The sequence below is a fragment of the Lissotriton helveticus genome, chromosome 9, assembly GCF_964261635.1.
Source record: "Lissotriton helveticus chromosome 9, aLisHel1.1, whole genome shotgun sequence".
Lineage (NCBI taxonomy): Eukaryota > Metazoa > Chordata > Amphibia > Caudata > Salamandridae > Lissotriton > Lissotriton helveticus.
This window is the reverse complement of record NC_136070.1, coordinates 429,673,973-429,693,940: the sequence shown is the minus strand read 5'-3', so window position 1 is coordinate 429,693,940 and position 19,968 is coordinate 429,673,973. Positions and strand designations below refer to the sequence as shown.

The window sequence follows — 19,968 nt, the reverse complement described above, 5'->3', positions numbered from 1 at the left end:
TCCGATTCATCTGAATCAATGTTAAACCATTGGGATTACCTTCAATTTCCAAATCCTAAGAGCTCTTCTCGTCCACCATGATTTGTTATAACCAAGGCGTTCACTCCATGTTCAGACCCAAACTGATAGGTGTAGCATTCAAAATTGACATAGATGATCAAGGATATTCAGCTTTTTTCTTCTTCCAGACTAATCCATTCAAAAACATCTTTCCATAACGGCACCACCTTGCTATTTACTCTGTGGATAAGGAATCTCAGAGCTTTCCGGCTCCAGCAACATATATTAGAATCACTCCACAATAGTTTAGTCATTTGTATGGGTTGATGTCTAATTGCTAAAGAAAGAAATTATTAATGAAATATTGTTTCTGCTTGAGGGAGGATTGCAATGTTTTTTGTTTAATTTGCTTTTGCAGAGTTATGCATATTTTAAAACGTGGATCTGCTCTAAATTGTCTGCTCTTATCATATTGGTTTGACTAAGATTATTTGCATTTTTGTTCATTCAAAAACTCCTCCACTTCTTTGTTTAAATACTTTCTGATGTTACGTACCTGTAGCAGGATGCATCATCTTACTATTAAACTTGGAATTTAAAACCGTTTCAGGGTTTAACTCGTACATTTAGCAGCAATGAATCTTTGTATCGAATGCTAGGTTAATTTTAGTTGTGGTTTGTTTGCTTTTCCTCCTTTGATACACAGGTGTTTCCTGCAGTCCCATGTGCCAGATGGCGAGTGTCATTAGGAATGTGACATCTAAGCTCCATTTACGTTTTCTCTTCCTCTGTAGGTACAGTCCTCTGTGGCAGTTGGCACACCTGATTACATCTCACCTGAGATTTTGCAAGCTATGGAGGATGGGATGGGCAGGTATGGCCCAGAATGTGATTGGTGGTCACTGGGTGTCTGCATGTATGAGATGATGTACGGGGAAACACCATTCTATGCAGAGTCCCTAGTGGAAACCTATGGGAAAATCATGAACCATGAGGTAAGGCATACTTATTTATTTTTTTAACACAAAAAAGTATGCAGGTCAGTAATAATGAATAATAAGGTTCTCTCTCTAATCTTGTACAAAAATATGTTCTATGCTTAATTTTGAGGTAACAGGACGAACAATGTAACTGTTTTATATAAAGTTGGTGTATCAGGTGAAGCAATTCTTCTGGTTTTTGTGAGGGGTCTTCACGTGCCATATATGTTGGATTGGTTATGTGCAGAAGGAAGCTGCACACTATTTAAAACAATATGAAATCGGATACGTTACCCACGCCTTATAGAGTGCTTTATTTTCATATTATTGCCACAAAATCTCATTAAGCATGGAAAACATGAGATGCCTGCCCAAACCTGAGACACATTTCGGTCCAAGTTCACAATTCAATTGTACAAGATGCATATATAGTCCCACACATGGTGGGGTTGGAAAGAGCCCCCCAATACCTGCCACTCCCTGACCAAGTTCCCACCTCCTGGGCATTTTCATAGCTGTTGGATACTCACACATTTATCCAGTATTGGGGTATCTTTCATAGATTCACATGCTTGAATCATTTCCCGTCGTCGAAGTGGGAGTCCCATGGTAATATAAATAAAGCAGCAATTAAAGAACTTCCATAGGCTATCACGGAGGCAACCATGCGTTTAATAGCCTATCTACCTCCTTTTCTTAAAAGGACCAAACTTAAATACAACCAATCAGTAACCAGCACCCACTAGAACCTTCCCCAAGAGAGTCTGAGTCCCTCTGATTTTCACCGCAAGTCGTGAGTGAATGGAGACTCCCTGAGCTCTGCTCCGTTTTTCAACATTTCTCTCAGATAAGTCTCATTTTTCTTACTGGACAATGTCTGATAGTAAAGGACTATTTCGCCCATAAGGAGTGCATCTATTGCCTCTATCCTCATCATGAGGCAAAACAATGTAGAATTTGCTGCACCTTTTCATCTAAGACTCTTTGAGATAGAGAGGGCAGACTTTTGTTGTGGCTAAAGAAGACACAAGGAGCGTCTTCTGATGAGGAGAGCGACACTTCATCTAAATCCCATAAGAGGCGCAGATCGCTTGAGGAGGTCGAAACACCCTAAAACCTATCATCTGACCAAAGAAGCTCGAAAAAAGGAAATATAACCTAAAGTCTCCTCAGTGCTAGTCTTGCCACATCCTTCTTGCATTTCTAAGAGAAAATTGGAATCTTCAGGACATTCCTGGCATAAATCCAGCCACAGATCCTTGTCGCCGACAGTTTCACCGTCGATGCCTGTTTCTTCAGCAACTCAGACGGCGACTACTCTCTCATTGTTGAGACCATCGAATGCGCCTATGACATCAACAGCGAGCATCAACGCCCCAATATCGTCAACACTATCCTTATTGGCGACGAAGACCTCAGCAACGAGGTTGCCATTGTCTGCGACGACGACACCATCACCGGCGATAACGGTTCCACTGTTGACTACGGCTCCACCGCTGGCGACCACATCGTTGACGGCTTCGATGACTACATCAGCGATTTTGCCGTCCACAAGAAAATTAGGGTCGCCGACAGTCCCATCGTCGACGGCCCCGTCAACGTCTCTCCCATCGACAAAGTCACTACAAATGCAGTCCACACCATCCAGACTGTCCAGAACATCGCTATGGTCTGGATTTCAGTCGCCAGGCAGGATTTTGCATTTACTCCCAAGTCACCTTCTAGACACAGAGGCAGCGGATGATGATGGTCCCTTAGGGACTACTCATAGTCCTTCTGAACTTAATGTCGAGGGTCAAGAGGAGGATGAGGACTATTATGGCGAGGAGCAGTACTACCAACACTATCCAGTTCCTCCTACACAATATCAGCATTTTAGATATTATGTTGATCCACCAAGGTAAGAACCTGCTCAATTACCTTCTTCTTTAATAGAAGACTTACAGGCCATGCTCACAGACTACAGAAAAGGTTCCCGCCCAAATAGGAACACATTACTGAGCCGCCGCTTCCATCAGCACCATCTGTAGCACCACTTAAACCAATACTGCCTCCCCCCTACTACTCCTGGGATGACACCACGTCCGATCATCCCTGTTCCTCCTAGAGAGGATCCATTCTCTTCTGAAGGAGGGCCTGAAGAGGGAGAAATTCACAATCCTCCTCCACCCACCGATAAATGGGATAACTATATTATACCTACACCATCTCTTCCTCCTTGTCATCCTTCTGACTCTCCTCCAGAGGACATTGGGGGTTTTCATAATCTGATGGACAGGGCTACGTCCAGATTTCATCTGCCCACAATAGTCAAGCAATCAGATTGTTTCCTTTATGACTTTAAAGAACAATCAAGGAAACTAGTAAGATATATACCCATTATAGACCATATCTGGCAAGAAGGACTTAAAGTAATTAAATCACCGGCCACTGTAGTGCCGGTACTGCCAAGATTAGATAAAAAATACGGGGCACCCGAGGATTCCCCCGCATGCCTTACGGGCCATCCCAAACCGGACTCAGTGATTTCCCAAGCAGCTCAGAGAAGATCAAAAAATCCTTCAACCCCCATCAAGTCTCCTCCGGACAAGGAAGGATGCCGTTTGGATTCCATTGGGAGGAGATTCTCGTCTTTGTCCGCAATCTCTGCCAGGGCTTTTAATACACTAGCCCTTCAGGGCCTCTACTAGTGGCAAATGTGGTCCAATATCGGAGCCATGCTGGAGTTTATACCGGAGGAAAATAAACAAGAATTTCGTAAGGTCCTTGCTGAGGGAGAGCGCACAGCGGCCAAAATGGTAGACTATGCTATGGACATAGCCGAAACAGGTTTTCGACAACTAGCTGGTACGGCTGTTTTAAGACGCCAAGGATGACTTAGGGCAACACCCTTCCGTCCAGAAGGGCCATCAAAAATACTGGACATGGCGTACGATGGAGCAGGTGTATTTGGAAAACATATAGACAAAGCTCTACTAGACATCAAAACTTATACAGACACAGCCAAAGTATTAGTTACCTGTCCTCGTGTCGTCCCCCCCCCCCCCCCCCCTTCTCGAGTGTGGTTGGTTGCCCAACCTCCACCTTCTCTCCGAAAGGAACACCAGAGTCTTGGGATATGATAGGGATAAGCCTTTATTTTGGGCTATTCAGGGTCTTGTGCTCGGCCTTTCCAAGCCTCTTTGTGGTTAAGTCACAATGGGTTTTTGTAGAAGCAAAAGAAATGAAATAAAAGGTGGGGGGAAGTAAACCAGGGGGTTGTAGGATATAGCAGCACCGCTAGATAGGGAGTACTTCTTTATGTCCTTAGTCCAAGGGGAAAGGGTCCTCCTGATGGTTGGGTGGTCCATGTCTAGTCAGTTTCACAAGGGCGCCTGTCTCTTACAGGGGAACCGGAACTCAAAAAAAAGAAAATAAGCAAGAAAAATTGTCAGATTTCTAAACAACAAGGTATGTTAGAGTAAGGAATATTGTGCTGCCGCCACCAGTCCTTAACGGTGAGGTGCCTATGTGAGGGAAGGGTATTTTTGGTACCCTATTGCTTTGTGCCCCGTATTCCCTCCCACCAACCCTGTAAAAGATCTCGGCATTTGCCTGAACCCACGACCCTCCTGGGCCATGGGGAGGGGAGTCACAGCCTCCACCTCCCCTGCTGGAGTACCGGACTCGAGGGCGATGCTCCCAGAGCTGTTATCCTCGTCGTTCGTCTCCTCCGGTAGGGGCTGGTCTTCCCGATGTGCTCCTGCCTCTGTCCTAGTATTCTGGAACTCTGGACACTCCTTCTCGTGTTCTCCCTCCGTCTTGTCCTCCGGCTCTCCTTCTCCTCCTTCCTCGATGGCGAGAGTCTTCCACAGCAAGTCGGCGTTTATAGGCCCTCCTCTGAGAGAGTTCACTTCCGTCCCTGGGGCTTTGGTTTGAGCGTCTAGACCGCTCATTCTACTTCGGGTTTGGAGTCCGGCGGCTGCCATGTTGGAGGGAGGCGCACCGCCCAACCGGGATGGGACACCATCACATTACCCTACAGTATCATAAAGTGCCCTTTTTGGGTGCACGAGGACGTGGATTTTCAGGCTATACAGGTACTTTATAGTGCACCCAAAACTATCAATACTTTCAGCTACAATATCGTCAGGGTTGCCAGCAGCAATCCTATTGACAGCCAACAACATCTAGTTTCTCCAGGCAAGGCTCACGCAGGAAACCAGCATCACAAGCACGCGACTCGGGTCGCAAGCAGTGACCACATCAGGGTACCAGTTACTACTCCCTGCCCCCCCAACCGGTGCAAAAGTTTCCAGTCATATCCATCAATGGCACAATATTACAACGGACAGATGGGTCTTGGATCTCATATCTTATGGCCACGCTCTAGAATTCATCTAGCGCCCACCAAACACTCCACCCAGGGCATCGCACCCCTCTTGTCTTCACTTACTCAAACAAGAAGCGAAGTCTATGCTACTGAAAGGGGGAATAGAGAGGGCTCCAGTAGCACAAAGTAGAAAAGGCTTTTACTCCCGCTTCTTCCTGATACACAAGAAATCAGGAGAGTGGAGACCTATTTTAGACCTCAGACAGTTGAACAAATTCCTCAAAAATCAGACCTTCAGAATGGTTACACTCGCTGACATCCTTCGACGCCTCAACAGCTTGGACTACATGATATCGCTAGATTTAAAGAATGCTTATTTCCATGTTCCTATCCACTCCAAACACACAAAGTTACTCCAATTCACAGTGGCTTGTACCCACTATCAGTTCCGAGTCCTACCTTTCGGCCTCAAATCTGCTCCTGGATTTTCACCAAGTTTCTGGCCCCAGTAGCAGCCACCTTGCGGAACCAGGGTCACCAAGTATTTCCATATTTGGACAATTGGCTCATGAAAGCTCCATCGGCTCGTCTAGCGGCTGCAGCTACAAGAGATTGCATAGATCTGGTCGCAAATTAGGCCTTTCTATAAACCAACAAAAATCATCAGTTTTTCCAAGTCAGACAATGACGTTCCTAGGAGCCGACTTGGATACCACTCAGAACAAAGCTTTCCTTTCGCAAGAAAGGCATGAACGGTTGCAAACCTTGGCTTTCAGACTATCAAAAAGAAAGTGCACTTCTGTGAGGACATACAAATCTCTACTGGGCATTCTCTCCTCAGCAATCGACCTAGTTCCACTAGCTCGTCTTCACATGTAGGCTTTGCACGAGGAACCCCACTGTCCATGGATTCAAACTACGGGATACTTCGACGTCGTGATAACTCTCACTCCAGGCATGAGAGAGGCGTTCGAATGGTGGACCTTGAAGTCACACCTCTCACAGGGCCTCTCCTTTCTGCCTTTGATCTTGAAATTCATAGTCCGCACCGATGCATCCATGGAAGTTTGGGGAGGTCATCTTCAAGGCCTTCAGATTCAGGAAAAATGGTCCCCATCCCAGATGCACATCAACATGCTAGAACTGAAGGCATTTTTCTCTCCCTGCAAGCTTTCCTCCCTCGGATAAAAGGTTCATCGGTGTTGGTCCGTATGGACAGCACCACAAGCATGTTTTATATCAACAAACAAGGAGGAACCAAATCTCCGACTCTCTCTCAGGGTGCCCAGCAGCCCTGGAGCTGGCTTGAATTTCATGGGATATCCCTATAAACGGAACATGTTCCAAGGCTTCTGAATACTCTTGCAGACACCCTCAGCAGGACCAAAGACAACTGCCACGAGTGGCAGCTCGGCAGCTCGAACAAGACCAACTGGACAGGATTTTTTCACATTGGGGGAAACCAGTGCTGGGCCTTCTTGCGGCCCACTCTAACTGCCGATTCTTTGCAAGCAGATTCCCTCTCCCAAACTCTCGGCGGAATGCCTTTTCAATGCATTGGTCAGGACTATATGCTTGCGCCTTTCCTCCCATTCCACTGATGCCCACGGTCCTGACAAATATGAAAATGGAGCACTGCCGCCGCCTTCTGACAGCCCCCAGATGGCTCAGACAGCACTGGTTCACGGAGCTTCTCCTCCTCTCGGAAGCCCAGCCCATCTGTCTGCTACCGACACCAACCTTGTTGACCAGGAACCTAGGTCAGATGTGTCACCTGGAAACAACATCTCTTCCATTGCATGCGTGGCTCCTGAATTCTTTGAATTTAAGGGTTTGTCAATTGTGCACGAATGTGTAAAGACATTATCGCGAGATCTTGTGCAGACAGCACCAACAAGACATACAGACTGAAATGGATATGGTTCTGCCTTTGGTGTCTGCAAAGCAAAGTACGTCCGTACCTCTCTGCTCCAGAGCACATCCTACCGTACTTACTATCTTTGGATAAAACTGGGCTGGTATACTCTTAAATTAAGGTTCACCTTGCAGCTCTCTCTCCATATAGACGGGCCCCAAAAACGTCTATCTCTCTGCTCAAGACCGTGGCAGCACAAGGGCAGAGGTAGCACAATTCACTAGTTGCGGGAGGGGGCAGTGGCACGCGCATGTTCATGAAAGGCATATTTCGTACTTATCCAATTGTTCAAGCCCCACCCCCTAAGTTGCACTTAAAAGTAGTCCGATCACAATTGATGAAGCAACCCTTTGAGACATGGAAAGTAGCCCTCTTACTCACCCTAACATCAACTACAAGGGTTAGCGAAATACAAGCTTTCACCATAAAACATAATTTCCTTCGTTCAGGACGAATCCCAAATTTATCCCTATGGTTCCTTTGCAGTTCTACTTAAACAAACCTGTCATTCTCAGGACTTTCTTCCCAGATCCTTCTACACCTGCGGAACGAACTCTACACACACTAGACGTCAAAAGGTGTCTAACATTTTACCTGCAAAAGAATAAGTCTATCCGCAAGACAGATCAATTGTTTGTAGCATATGGACATGGTCGTCAGGGCACTGCGGTTTCTAAAGCTACCATCGCAAGATGGATAGAAGCCACAATTCAGTTTTGCCACGATAAGGCAGGCAAACCTTTGTCAAGAACAGTGAAAGCGCACTCCATAAGAGCAGTCTCTACATCGGCTGCCAAATTGCTGGCGTTCCACTGGAAAAAATCTGCAAAGGTGCAACGTAGAAAACGACGCAACCGTTCACGCAGCACTGCTGCCTTAAGTCGACACAGCGTGCTGATGCAGCCGTGAGACAGGCAGTCCTACGTCATTTATTTCATTAGGGTGAGCCTCTCTAATTACAGGATTTATTTTCTGTTGTCAGTATTGGTGTGCATTTAAAAATGTATCTTCATTGGTTATAAAAGTTGATATACTTGTTTAAGTTGATAATAGAGATGTTTATTTCAAATGTCAACGCCTTTATATGCATTTATTTTTACACCAACACTTTCACAAGACACTCCTTTTGCGAATACATTTTGAAATATTATTGGCACTACCCACCATCCACTTAGGGGTCTTTTCCTATTTTACATTACTTCTTGCTATTCTGATTCAAGCATGTGATTCTATGAAAGACACCCAATACTGGCTAAGAAATAAATTACTTCCCTGTAACTACAGTTATCCAGTATTGGTTTCTTTCAGAGATTCGCATGCAACCCACACACCTCGCCGGAGCGGCTCCCCTTACACTCAAGTATTACTATCCATTCTTGTGCTGGAAAATCTGAGGGGCTCAGCCTCTCTTGGGGAAGGTTCTATAGGGTGCTGGTTATTGATTGGTTGTATTTGTTTGGTCCTTTTTAGAAAAAGAGTTGGATAGCCTATCAAATGCATGGTTGCCTCCATGATAGCTTATGGGAGTTCTTTAATTACTGCTTTACTTATATCACCGTGAGACTACCCCTTTGAAAATGGGGAATGATTTAAGCATGTGAATCTATGAAAGATACCTGAATACTGGATAACTGCAGTTACAGGTAAGTAGCTTATTTCTTTCTCCTTGCTAGTGCTATTGACCAATGGCTAATGGCTACAGCCATTTCATTTGTAAAATAACTATTTTGTAATAAGCGCTCCACTGCTCGCCCCAACCTCTCCCTGCGTTAAGTAGTTGTTATTGTTGCAGCCATTTGCTTCTCGTGACGTCCAAGCCCGTCCCTCCAATCACGCTCCCGCCTCCCAGCTGAGCCTGCCTCCCACAGATAGATTAGGCCGACCCCTCCCCTCCGAGAGCTGTGACCGTCCTGACTCGTGCAGATCCGGTTGCTCCCCTCTGTCCTCCTGGGTATCGTAGCGCTACTCCTACGCTGCTTGTGCTCTTTGCATTCTTCCAGCTGTATTTCCATTGCGCCGCATTGTATTGTATTTTAAAAGTGCTCTGACCTCAGCGCTGCTTTGCTGCTTTAATCATTGCACTGTGCTCAATCTCATAGCGCCGCCTGATACTTTTAATGTGCTGTGCTCATAGCGCTACTTTGTCTCAGCCATTTCATTTGTAAAATAACTATTTTGTAATAAGCGCTCCACTGCTCGCCCCAACCTCTCCCTGCGTTAAGTAGTTGTTATTGTTGCAGCCATTTGCTTCTTGTGACGTCCAAGCCCGTCCCTCCAATCACGCTCCCGCCTCCCAGCTGAGCCTGCCTCGCCCCTCCCCTTCCACTATCCACTTATGACAGAAGCTTTTGCGCGCAGCGGTCACGCGCAGCGGTCGCGCCCCAGTTGCGCCGAAGGTGCGCCAAAGGTAAGCCCGTCTGCGCCTGTCCGCGCCTGGACCGCACCCAGCGCCCGTCCCCCTGCTCTATGCCGCTCCCAACCCCCCAGAGTAACTTATGATGCCGCTACTCTCCTCACCCTCAACCCCGGACGCACCCCACTTTGCTGCGCAGCAACCCCAGGACGTACCCACGGCCCATTCTCTTGCCTCTCCTGTAAGTTCAACTGCTTCAGGACCCTCACCAAACACACTTCCTCCACACTCAGCTCCGAACCCAACGACTTGAAATGCATCCTACTGAACACCCGCTCGGTCCACAGACATGCAACCGAACTCTGGGACCTAATCGATACCGCGTCACCTGACATCGCTTTCCTCACTGAAACATGGATGAATGCATCCTCTGCCCCTGACATCGCCATAGCCATACCGGACTCTTACAAGATCATTCGGAAAGACCGCACCGATCAAACTGGAGGAGGCATCGCCATCGTCCATAGAAACACCATCAAAATTACAACCAGCTCTGACGACAATCTTGCATCCGCCGAACACCTCCACTTTCAGATCCACACCGACCCCAGGACCACACTTCGAGGAACCCTCATTTACAGACCCCCAGGCTCCCGATCTCAATTCAGCGACGTCATCACTGACTTCGTCACCCCGCACGCCCTCGCCGCAGAGAACTACATTCTTCTAGGAGACCTCAACTACCACCTTGACAACATTCTCGACAACAACACCACCACCCTTCTGGACAACATGGCCAATCTCGGACTCAAACAACTTGTTAACGCCCCCACTCACACAGCCGGACACACGCTCGACCCTATTTTCACCTCCAGCAAACACATCTCCTTCGATCACACTACAGCTCTCCACTGGACGGATCACAGCTGTGTTCACTTCAGCTACAAAACAACCCTGACCCACAACCGTCCACAACCCATTCCCCGAAGAAAATGGAACAAAATCACCACCGACCAACTCCTCACATCACTCAGCCTAAATACTCCCACCCCTGCAACGGACCCAGACCAAGCGGCCACCAACCTCAGGCAGTGGATTACCCACAGTGCAGACGAACTAGCACCCCTGAAAAAACACCAGTTGAAATCATCCAGCAAGAAGGCTCCCTGGTTCAATGATGACCTTAAAAAATCCAAGAAGACATGCCGCACCCTGGAGAAGAATTGGAGAAAAGAACCAACCTCAGACAACATGACCTCCCTCAAGACAGCCACCCTCAAACACCACCAACTGATTCGATCCGCCAAGAAATCAGCATTTAAGGACCGTCTCGACAACAACTCTCATAACAGCAAGGAACTCTTCAATATCGTCAAAGAATTCACCAACCCTCCCGCAGCATCCAACGACATCACTAACTCCCAAGTCCTCTGCGATGCGTTATCCTCCTTCTTCTACAACAAAATTGCCGACATCCACAACAGCTTCAAGAATACTCCCAATAAACAACTCATCCCACCCCCTTCAGATCCCACCCTTCCAACTAACTACCTTAACTCTTGGAACCCAGTCACCATTGAAGACACCATTCGCCTCATGAACTCAATCCACTCTGGCTCACCTTCTGACCCCTGCCCCCACTACATCTTCAACAAAGCTGACTCCATCATCGCCCCCCATCTCCGCGACGTCATCAACTGCTCCTTCAACTCCGCCACCTTTCCAGAAATATGGAAACACGCCGAACTCAGCGCCCTTCTGAAAAAACCAACAGCAGACCCCTCAGAACTGAAAACTACCGACCCATTTCCCTCCTCCCCTTCCCGGCCAAAGTCATCGAGAAAGCCGTCAATAGCCAACTCGCAGCCTTCCTTGAATCCAACAACTCCCTGGATCCCTCACAGAACGGCTTTCGAGCCAAACACAGCACCGAAACCGCCCTCATTGCGGCGACCGACGACATCCGAGCACTCCTGGACAACGGTGAAACAGTGGCCCTCATTCTACTCGACCTCTCCGCCGCCTTCGACACTGTCTGTCATAACACCCTCATACAACGCCTCAACAACATCGGCATTCAAGGTAAAGCCTTGGACTGGATCATCTCGTTCCTAGCCGGGAGAACCCAGAGAGTCCGACTCCCCCCTTTCTACTCAGAGCCCACCGAAGTCATCTGCGGCGTACCTCAAGGCTCCTCACTCAGTCCCACCCTCTTCAACGTCTACATGAGTCCCCTCGCCTCAATCGCACGTCAACACAACCTCAACATCATCTCCTACGCCGACGACACCCAGCTAATCCTTTCCCTCACCAAAGACCCCAACACCGCCAAAAACAACCTCCACGAAGGTATGAAAGAAGTAGCCGAATGGATGAAACAGAGCCGCTTAAAACTCAACTCAGACAAAACGGAGGTGCTCATCCTAGGATCCTCCCCCTCAGCTTGGGACGACTCCTGGTGGCCTTCCGCTTTGGGATCAGCGCCCTCACCCACAGACCATGCACGTAACCTTGGCTTCATTCTAGACTCCTCTCTCTCAATGTCCAGACAAGTCAACGCCTTATCGTCCTCCTGCTTTAACGTCCTTCGCATTCTCAAAAAGATCTTCCGCTGGATCCCCCTCGAAACGAGAAAAACTGTCACCCATGCACTGGTCACGAGCCGACTGGACTATGGCAACACACTCTACGCCGGAATTACAACAAAATTGCAGAAAAAGCTCCAGCGCATCCAAAACGCATCAGCGAGACTCATATTAGACATCCCGCGCCAAGAGCACATCACCGGTCACTTAAAAAACCTCCACTGGCTTCCCGTCAACAAAAGAATTACTTTCCGCCTTCTTACCCACGCACACAAGGCCCTTTATAATCTAGGACCCGAATGCCTCAACACCCGACTGTCCTTCTACTATCCCACCCGCCAACTAAGATCATCCAATCAAGCCCTCGCCGCAGTCCCGCGCATCCGAAAAACCACCATGGGTGGCAGATCCTTCTCCTTCCTGGCTGCCAAGACCTGGAACTCACTCCCCACCCACCTCCGCCTTACTCAGAATCACACCTCCTTCAGAAAAGAACTGAAAACATGGATATTCGACAAACAATAAACCCCTCCCTCTAGCGCCTTGAGACCCTCTGGGTGAGTAGTGCGCTTTATAAATGCCTGAACTTGAACTTGAACTCTGCACTTTTCCATTTCTCCTGTTTTCTTTTTATTTTACAGGAATGCTCAGGTAGACTGTAATTCTCTACGCGATGTATATTCCTCCCTTGATTTTCTTCTTTCCTTTGTATTTCAGTTATGAAATGATTCTTGTTTGTGATGTTTATGTATTTTTCTGAAGTAACCAATAAAGATTTTTTTTTTTTTAAAGCATGCGGAACTTGACTTTACCCAGTTGTACAAATTTTGTGTGCAATGCCTCTATCATCCTTGCACAAAAACGGATACACATAGCCTGATACGGAGTTAAAATTTCAATCCCTTTACAAACTTATTTTTGTGCTTTCTAAGGTCTATTGTAAACACTGCATCCTACAGATTTCAGCAAGTCAAACCTGCCTAGATTTATCAGGGCAAATCAAGCGGAATAACTCAACAAGGTATTCTGTGATTCAAGAACCTATTCTTGTAATTCCACATTTCCAAGTGAAAACTCTGAATATGAGTTATTTACCACACCAGGTAAATACTGCACCCTAATTCTTTATTTATCATGTGGGGTAAATACCCCACCCTTCACCAAAGCATTCATGGGTATACTTGCAGGAAGTGAGTTTGGTTAGCTTATTTAAATGTAAAGCAGTATTATACACCATATTATGTAGAGCGGTACACATCAAAGAAGTAGTTGCCGTATTAAGCTACTTATGCAACTGTGACCGTGCCAACAGGACATGCACCATTTTTTCAAACTTTCAGCTGCACCCCTGAGAATATCACATTTGATTGATCCACAGATAAAGCCACAAGCAAAAGCTGTGAATGTGTATTTTTAATGAAGAACACCCACTTGAACGTGCTGCCAATTTAAAGAAAAAGCGTAATTAAAGTCATATTTCAAACAAATTGTCATGTTAAACGTCACATTGGCCGAAAACATACATCTCTGTACAATGTTCAGTAATAACAGCTGCAGTCACCCTGTTCGGATTTCTTCAGTGTTTATTTCTGGCACCCTAGAATCTTGAACAGAAACTATGGGTCCGCAGTTAGCAGAACTAACCATCATTAGACATAAGTGTTCCTTGTATTCGTAGTCCCTCATTATGTTGCTCCTGCTTCAGTATAGGTGAAATGTCGACTCTTAGTTTAGAAAAGAAGGTCCTATAGAAAGTGGACCAAAAAAGAAGACTGGAAAGTGGTACAAAGACACGTTTATTTAAAAAAAAAAAAAAATCGGAAAGATTCCAGAGCCACAGAGGCATGTAGTGTTGCTATATCGGCTTATCCTAAATTTGGGTGAACTGTATTACGTAATGACTTCACCTTTCTAAAAAATCTCTAACGTTCTGAAATAAGAACAGAAGTGCATATGTATCTTGGTAAGAAGTGTTCAGTGGATTGAGCATGTATGGATACTTGGTCATTGATAAATTATGAAATGTAGTAGTTTCAAGTAGGTTATGCATTTACAGAGCATGGCATTCTTTTAGAGAAGCATGGGGGTTAATTTCTAATGTTCATGAATAAATGAGCCCTTCAACTGAGTAATGTGCAAGTAATATAGTCATTTAGTCAAAAATCTTTATTTCGGTACTTTTGAACCATAAAAGATACATATAAACACATATAGTTTCCATATACAGATAGTGCAGCAATGCCATTACAAATATTTATAGGTGGGGAAATACAAGGGAACGGGCTTGTGTATGACCTATCTCCACTATAACTAAGAACATAAATATATATATATATATATAAATATATTAAAATAGGCATCGATATAAAAGTGCAGTTAACACTAATAAAAAAAACTATTTCATCATCCCTTTGTTAGTGCTTTCATTCCTTAGATATTTAAAAAAACAGTAATAGTAGTTTCTGATTTATATAATGCACAATCAAGAGTCCCTTATTACCATTAGTATCTACATACACGGGCTGATTTCATTGTCAGTCCTGCTTTGGCCCGTAAAAAACTTACAGCTAATAAAAATGTACTTACACTAAATACTATTATTTGAGCTGTGCCAGTCTTTAGTATTCTTTCTGCCTCTTTACAGGATCTAATTCCCATGTTTATACAATGGGTTTGACCCATTTCTTCCTGGGCTTGACATATGCAGGACAAAAGAATAGTACATGCAAATCATTTTCCGTAGCCTTTTCTAGGCATAGAGAACACAACTCATTGTCTGTTCCAGCATGGTTAATGGTCCATCATGATGTAGTTGCATTTATATACAATATACTATATCTAAACTTCATGTATAAGGTTTTTGCCAATTGAGGACACACCTCATCAAGAAAGGGCTCAAAATGTGCTACATCCTTAAACAAGAGGAACCTAGCTGTGAGCATTCCATTAGGTAGGCCATATAACACACTATTTTGAATTTGGGCCCAAAAGGTAGATTTTAGCAGTTTCTTTGAGGCTAGGGACAGTGAAGTTGGGTCATCCCAAAAAATGGGACAGGCCACAGTTCCGGAACCATGAAAAAACATGTCTAAGCCACAGAATACTTCTATTCGGATCTAACTTCATAATCGCCTCTAGGCCTGTCTTATAGTATAACAGATCTTAGGTTGACCAGAGTCTTACCCAAAATATAAGTGGTCTTAATGCATAGTGGTCAGTGCGTTTAACTTTCAAATCTAAGGTAATTTGAATTAAGGGTGCTCGTACGGGGAGACTTATAAGCATTCTATAGAATTTGTTTTCCCCCGCTTCAAAGTTTTTTTTGCAGTAAGGCCCCCATATTTCGGCCCTATACAGTGCAGCTGTTTGGGCTTTATATTTGAACACCTCCAGGGCTGGCGAGACCACTTTGGAAACACTGCTCCTATACTTTTTCATTATGGGCAGAGAGTTTTGGAGCAGCGCTATCTTGCTTTTTTCCATTTGCGACTTCCATGATAGCTTTGTGAAAAGAGATATACCCAAATAGCTAAAACTCTGCACATACTCCAACGTTTGACTATTTATTGCTATGTTTAAAAAAAAAAAGATTTATGAGGATTTATGGCCATATACTTCGTTTTACCAGTGTATATTTCAAGGCCTTTCGTTTTGCAATACGTATGAAAGGAGTCAATTAGGCATTGCAATCCTTTTGGTGTTTGTGATATTAATATGGTGTCAGCGAATAGAAGTGCTGGTACCCAATCTCCCCCTAAATTAGGTGCATCATTCTTGCAACCATTCAATAATTTCTAATGTTCATGAATAAATGAGCCCTACAACTGAGTAATGTGCAAGTAATATAGTCGTTTGAATAGCACAGAAAGAGGATACCCCAGTAGTAATTCTACTTGTGATGCACTGTAAGAAATTGGGTTATGTGCAAAGGATTTGAGTCCTTCACAAGTAATAGATCAACATGTTCTCTTTATTAAGAACCAACTACCCTATTATCTCACTACTAGATGTTCTGAGGTTAGCGAAGTAGCAGTCCAAGGCCTACTCAGGGGAGGTGATGTCTAGCAATTTCAATTCGCTGGCATGCAGCAACACTCTATAATTTATTTTCCAAAGAGTGCTTACATTTTTTTAATTAAAAAAGGCAAAAATATCATTCTTATACTCACACTTCGAAATATTACTCCTTAAATTACGAATATTTAAATCTGGGACATGGAAATACCTTTGGTGACACCCTCATATCATTATACACCCTTCGTGTGCCCTGAACCCCAGAACCTCAATACACCCCAAAACCAAAATCAGAAATACCTATGGGCTTTTTTAAGAGTCAACATATTAGTACTGATTTATCATTGAAAGCAGAGGAGTCAATTACCATAATCAGATGCATTAATCAATAATACAAGCATTGCAATGTTAATTAATATTATTTGTCAGCAAAGTATTTGAAATAAAACATTCCTATTCAAAACAACCAAAATGTGTGTTTGAGTCTTTCTTTTACACCTCTCAGGCCATATATTGCAGCCATTGGACCAGCCACTAGGAGTCCCCATACCCCAAACCAAGGAGTAAAAATTCCCCAGCTCCAAGAGTGTTTGAAAATGTGATACCCTTGACTGGCGCTCGAAATTCGGTGACCCCAGACATTAAATAAAACTACCCCATGGGACCACTGTTACTTCTGCAACCCCAAAATCATGTACAAAGTTTGTTGGTGGTGCCCTGCTAACCTGAGTCCACCACAATCATATGCAAATAAAACCCTTGTTTGGCAATATGGGGCGCTTCAGACTGTGAGCTGTGATAAAAAATAAAGCGACTTGCTCTGCTCTTTTTCTTTAAGTTGTTGTCTTGCACCACCAACCTTTCCTTTGTTCTGGGTGCCTTGGTCCTGCCCGGGGAATCCACAGTCACTGGGCTGGTTGGTCAACATGGGGAGCCCACTTCAGGGCTGCCCTTCCCTCTCCTTGGAGCACGAGCGTGCATGAGTGGGCTGAATACTCTGAACAGCGGGTGGGAGCAGGATTATGTATGTCTCCCGCCCGCGCTGACCGTGGATGGGGGACTCAGAGTGGGGCACCCTAAACTCGCCAACAGGGGTCCAGAGCCCCCATTATGAATTGTTCTGCTCTCTGCAATCTTTTTGTCTCGTTGCATTGAATCCATGGTATATCTTTGTGTTGGGCCATTGAGGATGGGGTACATATTTCTGAAGATTTTTATATAATCTTCAAAAATATGTATCCTGGGGTCTAGTTGGGCCGATTTTGTGATCTATGGTTTGTTTTGTTCATGTTGGCTAGGGCTAGCCACTAGGTGCATTATTAACAGATCTCCTGGCATCCGAAATACATACACTCTGCAGGGAGTTGGATTTACTGGCTCCATGCAACACATTTTTCATCTGCCTGGCTCCCGGCGCTCCTCATTTGCTTTTGAGGACACCTTGTGCAGCCCCTCTACTGCCAGCCAACCAAACACCCTCCTTTCTGCACTCCCCAGGCACCGGAATCTCCCGGCTGTCTTGAAGGGCACTCGGGAGGACATTGGAGTCCAGGTCGTACCCCAACAAGTCCTCATGGGGCGTAAGGCGGCCAGCACCAGTGCCCCTGGAGAGATCCTTCCTAGTCCTGGGTCAGCTGGAGTTAGTCAGTAGTCTACCATAGTCCATCTTTGCAGGGCATCAGGTGGCTTTTCTTTTCAGCTGGTCATTCTTCCACTGTTGTAACCTCCCAAGTCCCAGACCGTTCTCAACTGTCTCTCCCATGTGCAGGGGATCTTCAGTAGGGGTGGAATGTTCTACATGCCAAAAACCTGTGATCAATCCGAGGATTGCAGATCATCCCTGTTCCAACCCTCCTACTCAGCTTCCTTGGGCAGTCCAACATGGTGCCATCAAGTTGTCTCTGAAAAGAGCTCCACTAAGGGCCTCATTTCTACTCCTAGCTGACATCACTACCTTATCCCTTCTCGGCAAAACTTCAAAGACGAGCTCCTTGTGTGTTGGCTCCAGATGTCAGTACTTCCTACCTTGTTCAGAGGGTGAGGGCTGACCCAGCCCATCCCAGGTAAAGTGTGAGAATCTAATTATTATGATGCAGATTTTCCTCCCTACCTCTTCCTTCCCAGGAACTGAGTCAGTCACATCCCCTTACCCTTCTTTCTTCCCTCACCCTTCTGAGGAGGAGGAGGAGAGACTTTATCGCCTGGTCCCCAAGAGGTCAGGGAGCTTCTACTTGGACAGGACCAAGGACTTCAGGCTGGATGGTCAACTCTTCATAGGATATGTGGGCAAGATGAAGGGCAAGGCTGTCGGCAAAAAAACCCTGTCCAGGTAGATAATCCTGTGCATCAAGATCTGCTACACCTTAGCCAAGGAGGAGCCTCCTGAAGGTATTTTTTCTCATTCTTCCAGAGAGAAGTCTTCTTCTTCGGCTAGAGGGGTCTCTGTGGTTGACATCTACAAAGCAGCAACTTGGGCCTACCTCCACACTTTTGCAAAGCACTATTGCTTGGATTCGCAAGTGATGAAGGATGGCAATTTTGCTCGTTCTGTGTGGCTGGAGTTCTTTTTATATAGTCAGGCAGGCACCCTCTCCAAGAGTGGGACTGCTTGGGGATTCAATTCAAAAGGTGAGGAAACCACAGGCAGATGTATCCAGATGTATCCAGAAGAATAAGTTACTTTTTTGCATGGAAAACTTGATGGGTCTGGGAAGTACGGACTGTGTGGGACACCGTAGAACTCTATCCGAAGCCCCCTGAATGGTCTGCAAAAACCAAGTATCTGAGTTAACAGAGCGCAAAATATGAACGAAATCTGTCAGTCGACCCCCCTCCCCCTCCAAAACTCGCAGTGATGAAGAAGGAATAACACTCAACGGAATTAGGTGCAGAGTGCGATCCTTTACCTCTGCCTCTAATGTGCTGACCCTGGGTAGGGTAGAAGGTGGCGTAACAGCTGTTGTCCTGGTAGACACCGCGCTTGGAGCCTTGTAATCGTGCGTATTGTGGAGAGCAACGCCGGACGAGTGTCTCCTATCTATCCCGGCCCCTGGAAAACTGGAGTGGAAGATCCGCTTCATCGAAGACTGGGCCTTATCTAGGGACGTAAAAGTGTTCACAAAATCCCCCAATTCTTTTATGAAGGGCTCTCCGAAGAGGCCCCTCTAAGCAACTGCACCGGCGTCAGAAACCACCAAATCCCCAGCATGGGGTCGACTTTGATGAGAAAAGAACGTCAGCGGTTCGCCGACAAAGCACAGTTAGCGTTGCCATGAAATATAGTGGTGCGCAGAAAGTACATCTGGGGAGATGATGGCGCTTGAGGATTTGTCATCCTTGGCCATGTCAAAGTTTTTTTTCAAGGGGCCAAGAGCTTCCAGGAGTTTATCCTGGCAAGACCGCCAGGACCTATTAATCCCCTTCCTGGGGTCCTTGATAAACTTGGCAAGGAAGGTGACCATGGTGGGTATCAAGTTCTGGGGTCATAGACACCTTCACTGTGGTCGCAACCCCACCTCCATGGGGTGTCTCCTTGGGAACAGGTCAAATTGCTGTGTCTACAGCCAAAATAAATCCAAAATAAATCTCATTCTTTACACCATTTCTTGCTTGAACTTGTTTCTTTTATTTCTTTGTTTCGTGTGCTTTCCAATTGGAACTTCAAATCCCAACATGCATCACATCTGCATTATATGATGCGATTTCTTTTCATTTCTCCCCTCCCTATGCATTTCGGCAAGTTGCCTTCTTCAGGGGAAAGTCTAGAAAAAGTAAAAAATAACGTTCTTTTAATCAGGGGTTTTTCCACC

At 45.6% G+C, this 19,968-nt stretch overlaps 1 protein-coding gene across 1 annotated transcript in view; it reads left to right on the top strand.

The window, feature by feature from the left end:
* Positions 1-19,968, top strand: part of CDC42BPB (CDC42 binding protein kinase beta) — a 709,648-nt gene that overhangs the window by 198,559 nt on the left and 491,121 nt on the right. The window contains exon 7 of the mRNA XM_078660224.1: positions 795-995. Within this exon, the coding sequence (XP_078516350.1) occupies positions 795-995 (201 nt within the window). The remainder of the gene's footprint in view (positions 1-794; positions 996-19,968) is intronic.